The 17367-nt window shown below is 30.7% G+C and overlaps 2 protein-coding genes and 1 pseudogene across 2 annotated transcripts; 1 reads left to right on the forward strand and 2 right to left on the reverse strand.

Annotated features, from left to right (window-relative positions):
* The first annotated feature begins 1393 nt into the window (after positions 1-1393).
* LOC106764906 (DUF21 domain-containing protein At1g55930, chloroplastic) lies at positions 1394-9307 on the forward strand. Its single transcript, XM_014649343.2, has 14 exons — positions 1394-2318; positions 2646-2743; positions 2836-2929; positions 3527-3604; positions 3761-3864; positions 4344-4425; positions 4802-4941; positions 5022-5100; positions 5205-5268; positions 5900-5991; positions 6821-6886; positions 7607-7723; positions 8190-8360; positions 8851-9307. The coding sequence occupies exons 1-14, from the start codon at positions 1746-1748 to the stop codon at positions 9088-9090; spliced, it is 1998 nt and encodes a 665-aa protein (XP_014504829.1). The 5' UTR covers positions 1394-1745; the 3' UTR covers positions 9091-9307.
* A 1285-nt stretch (positions 9308-10592) lies between these two features.
* On the reverse strand, positions 10593-11399 carry LOC106764561 (heavy metal-associated isoprenylated plant protein 47). The gene is made up of 3 exons (XM_014648827.2): positions 11332-11399; positions 11084-11162; positions 10593-10977 (listed from the first exon to the last, which is right to left on the reverse strand). The coding sequence occupies exons 1-3, from the start codon at positions 11344-11346 to the stop codon at positions 10832-10834; spliced, it is 240 nt and encodes a 79-aa protein (XP_014504313.1). The 5' UTR covers positions 11347-11399; the 3' UTR covers positions 10593-10831.
* A 3992-nt stretch (positions 11400-15391) lies between these two features.
* Positions 15392-17367, reverse strand: part of LOC106763200 — a 4256-nt pseudogene continuing 2280 nt past the window's right edge.

The raw sequence follows: 17367 nt of genomic DNA on the forward strand, positions 1-17367 counted from the left end.
GATTGAGGTGAATTTGTAAGAGAGTGTTTCAAAGTTTATAAGTCTACCAAGTTTGTGTTTTCTTTATGTTTAAGCTTAAAATTTAAAGTTAAATTATCCTTTATAATAATCTTTCATTTATTCTTATAAGCAATATTTGTTTTCTCTGAAGGATTGTCATTTTTGTTAATTATTTAATTAACATATATTTTTATTAGCAGTTTCATAAATGAAAAAAAAAACAAGATTCAAGCGACTTTAATTGATTTCTTAAGACTACAAATATTTCTACATTTTAAGAAGTGAGGTATTACTGGAGGAGATAACACTTTTCTAATAATATCAACATGATGTTTTATATTAGTTTGAAAAATATATAATTATCTTTCCAATTTTAATCAATCTAAAATATATTTTCTGCACTGATCAAAGTAGAAAATTTAAAATAATTGTTTAAATAACTAACTAAATAAATAATTTTATATTTCTAAATAAAAATATGTAATTTTAATTTATTATTGAAAGACAAGAAAAACTTGAAAATTTTAATACATGAAAATAATTTTTAACGAAAAAAATAGCTTAAATATGTAGATAAATATTTTTAGAAAAATAAATTGTAGTTGATTGACTTCTCTTCTTAATTTTATCAATTTTTTTTATTAAATATTATAATTTTGAATGTCTTTCATCATTGATAGTATTTTCAAATATTATAAATTTATAAAGTCGTTTCAAATAATTTAAATTCTTATTATATAAATTCGTTTCAAAAATTATATAACTCAATATTGTTGGTTATGTTTAACTAGTGATTAAAAGTTGACAGTTGATAGCTAAACATCGCTAAAAAAAACTTACTACATTATATTTTTAAAAAATTATTAGTAGTTAATAAATTTTGTTAACTAAATTTCTAAATTTCTATTTATAACTCAAAAAATTTAACAATAAAATAAAGGAATATCTCTTATAAAAACTATTTGTACTTAAGTAATTTTTATGTAATCGGTAAAACATCGAAAAATAATATAAATAAGGTTTTTTAAAATAATTACCTATGATTCGGGAAAAATTATTCGTTAATCTCATATTTATTCGTTCTCTTCCATCCTTTACCATAAAGTGTAAATTTTACAATCCCACGCTTTTAAATGTTTTTATATATTCCAAATGTAGTAATTTGATTATATTTAGAAATTTGAAATGAAATGTGAATTAAAAAAACAAAAAACAACTTTTGTCATGTTCTGTTATTTAAACTACTCATAAACAACTTAATTTTAATACTATAATAATATGCATGTCTGATTTATAAAAAAAAATAATAATATTACAATTAGTCTTATTATCCTATTTCTTATTACACTTTCAATGTATATTGTGCTTTAAAAGTGAAATAGCTGTAATTTAATCCCACTTGTTACAGGGAACCTTGAATCCAGCAAGTAGCAAAGTCTGCGGATGCACGCGCCACCTCTGCCAGTTTTCACTACACCCTTTCAAACCCTAAATTTTTTCCCATTCTACGTTTCACATTTCCATTTTCCTTTTATTTAAAGAAACCCAAAAATATAAACCATTTTGCGTATATTCGTTTATTCTTTTGCTGTTGTTCCCTGCTGTGTTGCATCGCACATCGAATTCTTTTACCGGTATTCCTAAGCAAAATACAATTACTTTCAGAGCATAAGTGGGTTTCTCTGTAGTTGTTTGCATGGAATCTTGATTTTGAATTGGTGGGTGTTGTTGCTCTGTTATGACTGATGGCACTCGAATCTTGGGTTCTGAGTTATCAAAGCTTCAACCCCAGTTCCAGATTGTTCTACACTGCACATGAAAATCGGCGAAAGAGCATACCAATCAACTTTTTGGGTAGAAACAGTAGATATTCATTTCCCTTTGTTTCCAGTTGTGTTGGTCCATCCACTTTTTCAACCCTGCAGGTTTCAAGTTTTGGGGCAGATGCCAAGTTACTAGATAGAACTCGGTTGAGGTGTTTAGATGGTAGCAGTGATGGTTTGAGTGAGAGAAATGCTGTTTCCGAAACCAATTTGAAGTTTATGCATGAATTGTTGAAGAGGGGAATCATCCTAGCTGCAACTGTTTGTGGGGTTTTGGTGTTTGGATGTCCACGAGTTTTCGCAGTTGAAGATGTTGTGGATGCAGGATATGGCGTTATTGGACAGAGCATACTTTTGCTTAGAAATACTTGGCCTAAAGTGTTGCAAGTTCTTCGCATATTCAAGGAGCAAGGTTTGGTGCTGGCACTGCTTTTGGGCATTTCGGCCTTTTTCTCTATGGCAGAGACTTCAATAACCACACTTTGGCCTTGGAAGGTATCTTGAATACTTTATCCTCCTTTTCTGAATGATTCTTTTTGTGTTATATGAAAGCTATGCCGAGGAAGAACTCGTTAGTTTATCCCTTATTGCATTGTTCAGTTAGACCTACTAAATAGTTATATTGCCAAGATGACCAAAGAAAAGTAAATGTTACTAATTTAAGGATCAATTTCTATATTTCTTTTTCCTTTCACTAATGCTTTTGGTTTCCTTTAATATGCTTGCATATTTTGCACATCAGATTTTTTATTCCCTATGATTATTTTAGTTGATTAAAGTTTGACCCTTAAATCCTGATATCCGTTGATGACAATGTCTAAGGTTCGTGAGTTGGCTGAAAAGGAGTCCGAAAATGGCGTTTTCAGACTACTTCGAAGTGACGTTACGCGGTTCCTTACAACAATACTTATTGGCACAACGTATTCTCTTTTCATTGATCTTATTATTGAAAATTTAATTTGTTTTTCACCCAGAGTATAGAATCTATCTCATGCTATTTTGCTGTATGCAGGGTGGTCAATATTGGGGCAACTGCACTGGTCACTGAAGCAGCGACTGCAATGTTTGGTGAAGCTGGTGTCAGTGCTGCAACAGGAGTGATGACTGTATGTTTTTGATTTTATTGCTCAATTGTTGATGAAATCTACTATTTCCAGGACGTCAAATTATACTTAAATGGCTTATGCATTGTTTTGATTATAAGACATTCATATTCACTGGACCACTTTATTGTTATTCATTTGGAACATTAAATCTTTCAGTATATCAACAAGCTGCCCATTAATCTTGCAAACTCCTGAATTGATGTGGTGGGAACAAGAAATTGAAATGTAAAGCTTGCTAGCTTTATCACCAATTTTGAAAAAGGTGCCTAAGCTAACTTTTGAGTAAGATAGAAAAGGGGAGTGACATGATCTATCATTTGAATTTATACATTTAAAAAGCTGTCAAATATCAGATGTATTTAGACAACATTATAGGATGTAGTATATAGGATATACCTTATCTTATTATTTTGATTTTTTTCTGTTTTTTTGTGTTATTGGATTTACTATAGTAGTATAAATTATCTTTTCAATCAGGTCTATTCTATCAGATTTATCACAGAACAATTCATGTGGCGTGTGCACGTTTGTATATTTGTATTCATGTACATTTTTTTCACATATCTGATTTTTCTTTTCTCTCTGTAATCAAACAAGGTTGCCATTTTGCTTCTCACTGAAATCACTCCAAAAAGCATAGCTGTTCATAATGCCACTGAGGTGGCTCGTTTTGTGGTAAGTTGTAAATTTCATGCCCATTCTTTAGTAGTTTGTAAAATTTGACAGCATTAATCATTTGTGGTTTTTTTTTTAACACGTAATTCATATTTTCATGATATTTCTGCTTCAACTTCTTGTAACGAACATTGATATTGGTCCTAATGCCTCTAGGTCAGGCCAGTGGCATGGCTTTCCCTGGTGTTGTATCCTGTAGGAAGAATTGTTACTTATCTTTCAATGGGGATGCTGAAATTGCTTGGCCTAAAAGGAAGAAGGTCTGCTGAAAAAATAGCCTAAGATTAATCTTCTTTTATCCAATTGTATCTGTTTCTTTTGCTTCTTTATGGATGCTTTGTGAAATCTAACTTTTATCTAACCTTTATCTGATGCTAAATCTTAGTTCCTTCATCTCAAGGATGATTCTTTTTCTTTTTCATCCACATTCCATGATAGCTGTTCATTTCCTAAGGTTGAGTTTTTTCCTCAATGTTATGACAAAGAGAACAAATGGTGAAGTGTAATCATTTCATTCATAATTGTTTTTTGGTTTCTAATTTGGTTGAATCATCTGGCACACGGCAGTACTTTTTCTTTTTGTGTATTTTTCAACTCTGGTTTGAAAGAATCCTTGGCTTGCCAAATTTGTATGTACATCATATGGAAAGTGACAGCTGTTTGTTGAAGCAATGATTGTGGGATATATTGTTATTGATTTTTTAAGCCTCAATGCTAAAGTCATTGCTTACTTTACCAGTGAGCCATATGTGACAGAAGATGAGCTAAAATTGATGCTAAGAGGTGCAGAATTAAGTGGGGCAATAGAAGAGGAAGAACAGGTAATAAATATTGGGTTTAATATTATAAAGTATCATAATATATTTTTCTTCAAAACGTTTAGCCTTTGCTCTCATTTATTGACAATAGATTTTCATAAATATGGTTTGTTTACAATAATTTGTTTGTTTTGAAGTACATTATGTATTTAAGAAATGGAAACTGAAATTTCATCTGAAAAGCATACATAAATTTTCAATTTTCCATTTAGAAGTGTGCCCCTCCATTTTTTCTAATTATAATATTTGCTCATTTATCATCATTTTTCTTTAAAACACTTACAAAAGCCTAATTCATTGATTAATATCGATATTCTAATCCATTTCTATTTGTCTGTTATCTGTTAAGCATTTTAAATATATGTGTAATATGTTACAGGATATGATTGAAAATGTTCTAGAGATAAAAGATACACATGTCAGAGAGGTTATGACCCCTCTTGTTGATGTTGTTGCAATTGATGCAAGTTCAAGCCTGGTAGACTTTCATCACTTGTGGGTCACACATCAGTACTCAAGGTATTTTAAAGGTTTTCTGGTTTCAAATTTACAATGATGTAACTTCCAATATGCTGACTGGATCATGACATGTTTGCTAGGGTACCTGTTTTTGAGCAACGCGTTGATAATATAATGGGTATAGCGTATGCAATGGACCTGCTGGATTATGTTCAAAAGGTTGGGAGCTTTTACTCCCTATTGTATTGATTTACAAGTTCTTCACTTATTAATTATATCCCCTAGTCTCAATCTGCAGAATTATAATCTGTTTGATTTTGAAGGGGGAGTTGCTGGAAAGTACTACAGTTGGAGATATGGCTCACAAGCCTGCTTATTTTGTACCTGGTAATTCTTTCTCATCTTGAGTCTACCGGTCTTGCATATTCTTGCAATGTAAGCAGTCATATAAAGCATTATCTATTTTAACTTATGACTATATTTGGAATCATCAACACTCTCCTTATTAAATCCATTTTCATACTATTTTTACGTTTAGCAATTTGTTCATCTAAACTGCTGTTGTATTAAAACAAGTTTCTTATTTACTCTTTACTTTGTTATCTTTGCTGTGTTGATTGTGTTACTCCATGTATTTTAAAATTTAAACATACTGTGTTATCTTTGTTTCATTAAGGTATCCTTTTTTTTCACTGATAATAAATTTTCAATATCTCTTATACCCTGTTATAAACTTATAGTACAAACACACCAATTGGAGTGCAGAAGGGGAATCTTCAACAATTTTTATTTCTGTTGTGCTAGTTTTTTGTGATGTAATATTAATTTCTGTTGTGCTAAAATTAAACATCAGCTTACTACATCTTGACTACTAAATTTGATGATCACGATTCACAATTCTTCCCTTTATATTGAAATTGAATTGTTAAACTGATTGAATTTTCTGGGATAGGAACACATCTATATTTATTTGACTTGGTGCAGAATGTTGAAAAAAGTATTATTTACTGATTTTCAGATTCAATGTCTGTTTGGAATCTTCTTAGAGAGTTCAGAATCAGGAAGGTTCACATGGCGGTTGTTCTTAATGAGTATGGTGGAACTGTGGGGGTATGTGCACACCATACAGAATGCAACCAACTCAGATCTTTGTTTGACATAAATATGAACATAAATCTGTAAATTTATTCTTCACTATTAATACATAACTGCTAATTACAATTACTGACCCAAAAAGACTGATATTAAAGGTATCAATTAGATCATGTTATCCCATTCGTTTTATTTATTTCAAAAACTTTTCCAATTATATACCAACGTCTTTTTGTTTTTTAACTTTAAATAAAAGCTAATGGAACCGACATTAAGACTATTCCTATCACAATAACTTTGACAAGAAACTTTATAAATAATCCTGTAGAATTGTTATTTTTTGTGTGTCTATGTTGTACTGTACATGGTGTGTTGTACATAATTTAAATTATTTTTTTCTCACTATACTGATCTCAAGTCATTGTAACAAAACCGAAAGTTGTTCTGGTTACAAGGCAATTCTGACTTACCAAAGGCCCTTATTTACTACTATTTTCATTAGGCAGTTGCCTTCATCTTTCTTGCTTATGGTAACAATTAAGTTTGAATGTCTAATGGCTGTGTTTCTTTGGTCCTTTGAGTTCATTTTTTAAATGATGTTATGGTTCATCCTCCTACACGGCTGTCTCATCTAGAAATGACTAATTTACAACTAGGTGTAGACATAAATTGCTTTTGCTGATGGCTAAATCAAAAGAAAGGTTTATTTCTTCACAGTTTATCAGATTGTAATTACACTCTCCACTCTCCAAGTTTTCTGAAATCCATTCTATGTAATCTGCTTATAAGTTCTACTGTTTTCAGTTTATCAAGTCTGGTTTGTCTAATTGATATTGGCATCTAACAGATTGTAACACTCGAAGATGTTGTCGAGGAAATTGTTGGTGAAATCTTTGATGAAAATGACTCAAAGGTAAAATACTTTTGCTTATTCTTTACTTTGTTTCTTTTAAATTAATTTTAAATTACTGAAAGTAAAGCATTATGTTTTGAATTCACCTATCTTTACGCTTATCAACCCAAAAGAACAAAAGAAAGTCCTTTTTACTCTGTACGTTTGTTCAACAGGTTATATGGAATGCTTATTTGTCTTTACTGCATAATATTTATATCATAACTGTCAACAATTTATATGTTAACAATTGGTCTGTTTAATTGGCTAGAAGTGGTGTTTTCCTGAAAGTTCAGCTTGTGTTTTAGTCTGTCTGTTTTCATGATTTCAGATTGATATAATTCAAAGCTCATAAAAAGGTGTAAGTTTTATAAGTAACACAACATGAGCCGAATTTATAGTGTAAAGTAATGGAAACTCCAGCAGGAAAGAAAGTGGTCAAACTATTGAAATGGATCAGTATTTATTTGACGAGCTAATGTTATTTCATAATTAGGCAGTCTAGGTTCATAGAGTTTAAAGTAAAATAAAATTGTTTTTAGCCATGTTCAATGTTCAATTACACACTCTTCTAAACATAATAATGCATGTAAGCCCAAGTCATTGTCTGCAACAACAGTAGGACCTTAATGCACTTTCAATTTAGCTATTTGTTCCTAATTATTTTATTGCTGATGACTATAACCATTTACTCATACTAATTTTTCATTTAAGCAACTACTTTCCTGGTGATTACTACAGGAGGAGATTCAGAAAAAAACTGGTTACATAGTAATGCGAGCTGAGGGTATTTTTGATGTGGATGCAAACACATCTATTGATCAGCTCTCAGAGGATTTGAACATCAAGATGCCGGAGGTCTAATACTTCTTTGATTACATGCAACTGTCATATTTGTCTTCTGTGACCCTACTTATCTGACTGGAGCTTGTGTAGTTTTCCTATTAGTATAGCATTAACTAAGTTGTTTATGAATTTAATCCTCAGAATCATTGTAGCATTGTAGACCTATTTTGCATCTCAAATAGGCACCCCACAGCATTGGATTTCAAGTAGGCACATTGTCAACGCATTTTTTTATGCCAGCTTGTTATTTTGACACAAGTCATGGACAAATTGGGAAAATGCGCGAATATGCTATATTTTGGGGAAATTTATGCTGCTAACTATAATAAACATTTGATGCATCCTTGGGTTTAGAGTTTTTGAGACAATGAAGAATTTCAAAACTGTTATTTTGGAATTAATTTTGCTTACTGTTCATATTGTTAAGTCTGATGAAGAATTTCAGCGCACTCGATACTTAGGTGACATGCAATTTCAGGGTCATCAATATGAGACAGTATCAGGCTTTGTGTGTGAGGCATTTGGATACATTCCAAGGACAGGTGAGTGCATCAAAGTAGTTCTTGAAAGGGAGGATGAAGATGATAACAATGAGTCCAGTGCTGACCAGCAGGATCAGAAGCAAAAGAATCAAACTTTCAAACTTGAGGTAATCAACCTTTTGCCGTCTAAAATTGTCACTTGTTGAATTTTTGCTTAGATCTGTCCAGAGTTGGAAATAATGGATGGTGAACACATGAGTAATACCAACAAGTATAACGATAGCATCACACAACTATAATATACTTGCATGTGTCTTTTAAATATGATTGCTCTACTATTACTCGAGCTACACTAAAGATGTCAATTTCATTTTCCTCAAAAAGCTTGTTCACAAGTTGTGCTTTGATTTCTGGTTTTTTAACATGTGGTTAGAGAATCGATGTACATTGTTAACTTGTCATGGGATTGGAATTATATTTTGCACAGCCATTGCAATCTTTTTATCTTGCGTGAGCCATTTTCACAAGGTTTCAAATTAACTTTTTTTTTTGGCGATCTGTATGAATTAATAAACTGAATCTGGAGCTTCTCCTTAGCCTACCCCAACCCCTTTTCTTTAGAATGGAAAATACGCAACTGCTTTGTCTTTGGTGCAGATACTAGCTGGAAATGCCAGAAAGGTGAGCGCAGTTCGGTTTGAAAGAATAAATAATAATGATGAGATGTTGGAGACTAAAGTCACTCGCATGGTCCCCAAAATCATGAAGAGAAAATGGAACAACGCTGAAAACTTGGAGGATGATACAGAATATGATGGAGATACATTTGCAAAGAAACCACATGATGACATTTCTAGTGAATATTTAGTTGATCAGGAAAGTTCTAGTACAAAATAAGCTTGTTTCGTTCTTCATCTCTTTTTTCCCCTTTCTTTATACCTGGCATGCTTTTGTGCCATTTTTGCAACAATCTATAACATGGGAAAATTGAGAGGCGTGTACAAAATGAGGAGCAATGAGTTGAAACACAAAACCCTGCAAAGACAAATTACAGGCGTCTATGCTAACAAAAGTCTTTAAGGCTTTGGTGTAATAAAGATGTCAGTTTGATTAACCCCCACACACATCTTCTATATTTGGATGGCTATTTACTCTGTGGTGGCTTTTATGCTTTTCAAAGCTTCCTATGTTCAAAGCTTTTTACAGTTTTTGTATAACAAAGACATTTCTTAAAATCAAATATGAAGCTTACTTTAATATATGTGTATACACACAATCTTCAAAAGTAATAAAGGTGATATATATCTTGATTTGTATGTATCTGGTATTTAATTTATTTTTTGGGGTTACAGTATTGGTTTTAGATTAAATTCTAGTACAGAATATGGTGTGAAATCGATATATTATTTAATTGAGAATAAACTCAAAAATTTAAATTATTCCAACAAGTTTAATAACAATTTATGAATGAGATGGTTGTGTACTTTCTAAAGTACTTATTTAACAAAAAATAATTTTGTTGCTCTTTTTTACATGTTTATCTAATTTGTTTATTTTAGAAGTAAATATTTTTTTTATTAATTTTAAGAAACATACTATATATTTTTAAATAAGTGATATTTTAAAAGACTTATTTTAAGTTTAATCAAAATTTTCCATAATATATAATGTACTACGAGAATTACACAAAATTTTGATATGAGAAACTATGGATTTCCATTATAAGATACACAATTTACACATGAATTAATTGAAAATAACTTGTCAAATTAAAAAATTAAATAAAAGAAAGAGTTGTTAAATTCAATAAAAATAATAATAACTCGGTAGTTTATGTTTGAATATTTTACTTTAAAATTAAATTAAAATGAAACTTTATAAATCCCTTAACGTAGACAAATATACAAGTCTGTGTTTTGAAACTTAATTTGAAGGAGACAGTTTAATTCCCATGCTCAAGCCATAAAATTCAATTTCATTCATCATATACACGATTAGGCTTTTTGACAGAAAACAGTTTCATTAAATACTTGTTTAATAAACTCTGATCAAATGAGAATTTCCAAGTCTAATTGTTAAGTACACTATACTAATTAAAATAAAACTTGTTGATATAAATTAAAAATTCAATATTTTAATATTATACATATTTTTATACATGATAAATTCAAATAAATTCTCCTAGACTTTTTCTTCCATTTGAAATCTTCTAAAAACAAAACTGTAATACTTCCAATGTATAATATCTGACTCTAATCTAAACAAACTACATCAAGAACATTAACAAAGGGGATACTCTATACACACACACACAAACATATATATATATATATATATATATATATATATATATATATATATATATATTTGTACATATAAAATAGGCATGCTCCTTTGCATATAAAATTTCAACAAATGAACCATGGTACAAATAATGATGGATACAATTTGGTTGGGAAATTTAGGAAAGTGTCAGCAAATAAAATCAGTTTCTGATTTCTATAACACATGAATATCAGAGATAAACTTATACATCAAACTATAACAAGATGGCAGTCGAAAATTCAGTTTCTAAAGTTTACAACAAAACTAATAGCATCATGAATATGGTGAAACATTGAACTCTCTTGAAAGTTGTTCATGTATCCTTAGCCACAGTAATTAGCTTGGCATACTTGTTCACCTTCTCCCTCAAGCATACTGTCACCCCTGCTGCATCTACTCCTTCTCCTTTAATCACCACTTTATCTTTGCCTTCCCTTTCAAAACTAACCGAACAAACACCTACACCATTCATTCACAAAACATTCAAATTTTCACTGTCATCAATCAGATTCTCTGGTATGCATTAATTAGTAGTCATCTTAAAACTGATAAACATTCTGCATACCATATGCTGTTGTGCATATCGACATAATCTTCTTCTTGCATTTACCACAGTGGAGTGGCACCTCAATTTCTATCTTTTGCTGCATAATTTATAGGTACAACACTTCATAAGTAACCTTCTATATATATCTACAACTATATCTTATATATATAATCATGGAAACAGAAAAAAGTTCTAGAACTTGCATGAAACTTTCTTGAGGAAGAGGAAAAATCAAAAACTGAAGGTAAATGAAGCAAATTGCTTACCCTCATCACAGTCATATTCTCCTCTCCTCAGATTATATTGAAACAGCTTAACTTCCTATTCCTCTTCTTGTTTGATTTAGCAAGATTCTTCTTATTTATATATATATATAAAAGAATGTTTTCAACTTGCTATATACGCTGGTGCGATCCACCATTTATGGATTCAACGCGTTTGCCATATTGGATCATAAAATTAAAACAAGTCAACCCTAAAAGTCAACTCTAAAACTTGCTCAACTGCTGAATTTATCATCTCTCACTCTTAGTAGTAATGTTATATACCTCATGAAATTCAACAACCTTTTTGTTTTCGGGAAAATGTTAAAAAAATATTTAAATATGTATTATATAATATTTAAAAAGGAAAATGATATTTTAACACCAATTTTTTGACATCATTTTGACATTGCACACGTGTCAAAATGTGGTTGGACGATTTCAAATTAAAAAAAAAACTTTGGTTTTTTTCTTTCAAATATGCTCTTGCTTCAGTTTTTTTTTTTAATTTGAAATTGTCCAAACACATCTTGACACGTGTAGAGTATCAAAATGATATAAAAAATTGGTGTTAAAATATCATTTTCCAAGTAAATATTTGTTTTTCAGTGTAACAAGGTGCGTTATTGCTTACCTCATCACTTCACGAGTTGGTGATGTTATTATTACGTAATGTTTTTGTTCTCACAACCATGCATGATCATGCAGCTTCTAGATGCTTCATTTTTTTATAAATAGTTCAAAAGTCAAAACCTTTACTCAGTCTTCCTAGTTTTATTCCTTAAGAATAGTGAACATTTGGATACTATGTACGCTAAACATGTAACTTAAGGATGTACTTAGAAGATTAACTAAACTATCCAAAGGAAGATTTTATTTTCCTTATTAATGTTAATGAAAACTGTTTTAAAAATGAATAGAATGTTAATTATTTTTATAGTTTATTATTATAAAGTAAAAAATATCACTTATGAGATTTTATAGTTTTAATTAGTTTATATGTGCACCTAATGAATTAAATTGAAAAAAAAAAGCTTGGTAAGGTTATGTAATGAATGCCTACTAATCATGAAAAGACAATTGATTGAGGATAGAGGGAATGATTAGTTACAAGGTTATACTAAATTATTAATTAAATATATGAATAAGATCATTTAATTGAAGTTGATAATAAAATAGAACGTGTGGTGCTGCTGACTTTTGAAACTATTTTTTCTTAATTGTGTTCACACTATAACACAAGATAATCTTAGTTTTGGTGTTCACACCAACACAAGATATATTGTTGAATGCTTCTTAATTTTCCTAAAGCCTTCAACTTTTCCTCCTAAGTTTTTAAATGAAAAGAAAATAAAATTATTTATTTATTTTGTTTCCGAAATAATCTTGTTATATTTTGTTGGTAATTATAATTCAAAATTCTCTTTGAAGGTGCTTTCGTTTAATTGTAATTCTGGAGTGTATATCTTTTGCTAAGATTTTAGAGGATTCTTCAAAACTTTTCATAATGCGAGAAACTTTGAATAGTTTTTTTTTTTTTTTTATCAAGAAATTAAAATTAGTAGCAAATTATCTCTTCTAACACACTTTTATTCATATCAATCCATTTATTTATTGGACAAAACGGCATATTATAGATTTTAATTACATCATCATTAAAACCCAGAAATAAACAAGTTATTTGAAATTAGGGACTTAATTGATTATATAATTTTTTTAAACATGAGTATTATAAGCTTGTACATGTGTAATTCTTTTAACTTTTTTTTAATAGTTAGATGGAAAACCATTTTTTTTAAACAGACAGATTAATTTTTCTTAATAATTAGATATATATTTATTCCCGTTGTAAGATATACACAATATACATGTATGTCATAATTCGAATTAACTGTTTAATCTCATAATAACAAACAAAAACTGTGATTTAGATAATGTTTAAGAAAAAATGAGAGATGAAACTTAATACAAAATGTTCGTCAAATGTTCTTTTAAGAAGCAACAACCCAACATGTTATTTTGACCCTTTCAAAAGCAAGTTCTGGCAATATATATATGATTGCTCCTTACTGGTTGACTTTGTAACAAAACATATATATATCATGGTTTTTTTTTCTATTTCTTGTGTTTTTAAATTTAAAAGTGACATATTTTAATGGATAATGATATTTAGAAAACATTTTTTTGACAACATTTGGACATTGATTATGTGTCAATATGTGATTGGTCAAAAATTACTCCACAGTCAATAATAATAATCATAAACATTATTGTAGAGTAATTTTTGACCAATCACATATTGACATGTAATCAATATCCAAATGTTGTCAAAAAAATGTTGTCTAAATATCATTATCCTATTTTAATTCCCTTTTAATGATGCTCCAGCATGAAACTTCATTCATTTAATATAGACAGAATTAAAGGTTTGATTATGAAACATAATTAAATTGGGTTCAAATATACTTATATCAACTCCATGAAAGTTGTCATATATTACAAAAAATTTCACAATTCCTTTTAATTATTCAAATAAATTATCATTAGAAAAGACATAAAACAATATGATTATATATATATATATATATATATATATATATATATATATATATATATATATATATGTATGTATGTATGTATTTATGGTGATAAAGTGAAAAATTACACTTTAATTTAAAAAGAGTGTGCATTGAAATAGATCAGACATTTACAGAATAATTATAATCAAATTATAACATGCTCCTTCCATTCTGCAACTCATGCTACAGCCACTCACATATGAATAGTATAAATAACACATTAAATTATACCAACATAAAGATACAAAATTCATATAGTAAATATTATAAGTTAACAATTATAAAAAAATTGAAATATAAAATCGTATTCAATAAATGATGATGATATTATGAATCTGTTCATCCATCATTGGCGACACTGACTAACATAGCATGTCTGCTCACTCTCTGCCTCAAACGTGCTGTGACTGCTGCTGCATCTACTCTTTCTCCTCTCATCACTATTGTGTCTCTTCCTTCAAAAGCAGCAGCATTAACACCTATATATATATATATATATATATATATATATATATATATATATATATATATATATATATATAAAGTTATTAAGCTTTGTAGTATTTATGCATCACAAATTAATATATAATACTAAGTACAAATAAAAAAATTTTATGATGACTGAAAGTGTTCTGTGAGATGCAAGAGTACCATCTGCAGTCATGCATATAGTCATAGTCTTCCTCCTGCATCTCTCACAGTGAAGTGGCACCCTAATCGTGATCACTTGCTGCACAGGGTAAAGTTAGCTACCTCAAATGAAACTCGTCTATGGAAAAAGAAGATTGATTATTACATGGAATGGTAGTGATCAATGAAGTTGAAGTTTTCTTGACGAAAAAGAAAGAAAAACTGAAATTCAAAAGAAGATAATTATTACTTACAGACATGACAGTTTAATTAAGTTGAGATTCTTCTTTCTTTCTATCTTTCCATGAAATTCCTCTTACATATGCATGCTACATATATATAGAAAGAATGCATGTGTTCAATACCTTGGAGTGTGTGATTCACCACCTTTTTTGGATCTGTCTATCACGTGATGAAATTTAAGTAAGTTATATGGAGATGCATTTTTACATCACCACTTTCAAATTATATTTAACAAACTAATTTTTAAATTTTATTCAATATCATGTTAATTGATGGAAGTTATTTTGGGAATACTACAAAAATTTCATATTTGTTTTCAATTAATAAAAATTATGTTTAATTGGCTTTTTAGTCCCAAGTTGGGACTAAATTTCAGTTTCATACCCGCTTTTAAAAATGATGTTATTTGGTTTCCAGGTTATTAATTTTGAATGGAATCGGTCCCTTCCCTTAAGTAGGTAGGAACGACGATAACTGAGGCTTACGTGGTTGCACTTTTCTTCTCTCTCATATGCTCTTCCTAACACTTTTTATTTCTCTCTGTTTTCTATTTCTCTCTCCTCTGCACTTATGCTCTTTCTGCCATCTACCTTTTTTTCTATCATCCACCATTAACTTGAGATGTATTCAACTTGAGATGTATTTAACTGAAAACTTGAGATGTATTTAACATTGTGAAAATTAACCTAAGTGGTGGATGCAACGGTGAACTGGTTCACCACAAAACTTGCATTGTAACATGAAACAACTCCATTTCCAAAGCTTTTGATGTAACTCTTTATGAACTTGTAACCCATGGAACCATCCATTGTAATGACAGGTCCTGAACTCGGTGTTCACACGCCACTGTTCGCAGCAAGAGTCACAAGTTTCCATGCATATCCATGATAAAGGCAACCCAATTAACAACTTCTTAGATGAAAACCCCCGCCTCCTCCACTCTCTTTGATGCCAGAATTAGTGTTATCCCAATCAGATGAACCATACAAAGCCGCATGAAAAGCCGTGGAATTTGCCACCTTAGGGAGATAGTAATCATAAGCCACAAAGTGCACCCAATCCAAATTCTCCCGCATTGAATCGAAGGGGTAACTCAAGGAGTCTAAAGCCTTAAGGTAGTAACCTGCCATCATTAACAACAGCTCTGGCCTGATAGAGTTTCTTGCCTCGGAAGTTATTGCAGCACGCTACTCCTTCAAAAGGGTTCCAAAATTGGCAACCTCAGAACTTGGCCCCGCCCCATTAAGGTCTATGCCATGAAAGCCATAGAACCTGGCTGTTCTGATGGAAGAATCAATGAAAAGCTTCCTGTAAGAAGATCTATTTAGCATTGAGGTGAACACCAAAGAGTCCTCCCTGTTGGATAAACTTTAAATTAAGGGGTCTAAAAGTATCTAAGTATGATTAAAACAACCAAAAATTGTTTGTCAGCATTAAGATAATATCTACCGAAAGAAAGAAAATAATTGGTGGAAGAAAAGACAAAGGCACCGAAAGCTTTTGGCTTGTGATTATTAAATCATCAAAATTACAAATATCTACCGAAAGCAAAATAATCATTTGTTTGATAATTGCACCCGAAATGATTAGAGATAAATCATCTACCGACCTTCGTTGGATGTGTGTGGTATTCTTCATCTATAAAAAGGAAAGGAATATGCAAGGGATGGTACGGTGCAGAGAAGAAAACTAAGTGAGAGTGTGTGGAAGAAAGAGTAACAAAGGAATATGCATTTTTCTCTCATTGTCAGATGATGTGATTGTAATCTTACAGGAGAGATGATAATAAGGAGACTTTTCAAATCCAAATTTAAACAACTTGGAAAAGTAATTAAGATTACAGTGGATATATATTTATTTAGTGTAAAGATGATTTCCTAAAAATAGTAGAAATCCTACTGTGATGAGTACACAAAGTGACGTTTACGAGAAAAACAGAAATAATCTCCAGGATATTGTTGATACGTTGGTTGGTTTTTCAGTGGAAAAATGGATGGAAGGAACAGAAGTTACTGGTGGAAGATAGAAAAAAGCTGGATGACAGGTAGAGCAGAAGTGCAGAGGAGAGAGAAATAGAAAACAAAGAGAAATAAAAAAGTGTCAGGAAGAGCAGATGAGAGAGAGAAAAAGTGCAACCACCTAAGCTTCAGTTAACGTCGTTCCTACCTACTTAACAGAAGGGACCAATTTCATTCAAAATTGGTAACCTGGAAACCAAATAACATCATTTTTAAAAGCGGATACAAAACAAAAATTCAACCCCCAACTTGGGGACTAAAAAGGTAATTAAACCTAAAAATTATAATAATGTACTAGAGAGCCGGACGGTTAAGACGAACGGTAAGGAGACATGCGATGAGCCGGACGACCAGGTCAGAGAGATCCGACCTTCGTTGGATGTGTGTGGTATTCTTCATCTATTAAAAGGAAAGGAATATGCAAGTGATGGTACGGTGCAGATAAGAAAACTAAGTGACAGTGTGTGGAAGAAAGAGTAACAAAGGAATATGCATTTTTCTCCCGTTGTCAGATGATGTGATTGTGATCTTACAGGAGAGATGATAAATAAGGAGACTTTTCAAATCCA

The sequence above is a fragment of the Vigna radiata genome, chromosome 6 (assembly GCF_000741045.1).
Source record: "Vigna radiata var. radiata cultivar VC1973A chromosome 6, Vradiata_ver6, whole genome shotgun sequence".
NCBI classification, from domain to species: Eukaryota; Viridiplantae; Streptophyta; class Magnoliopsida; order Fabales; family Fabaceae; genus Vigna; species Vigna radiata.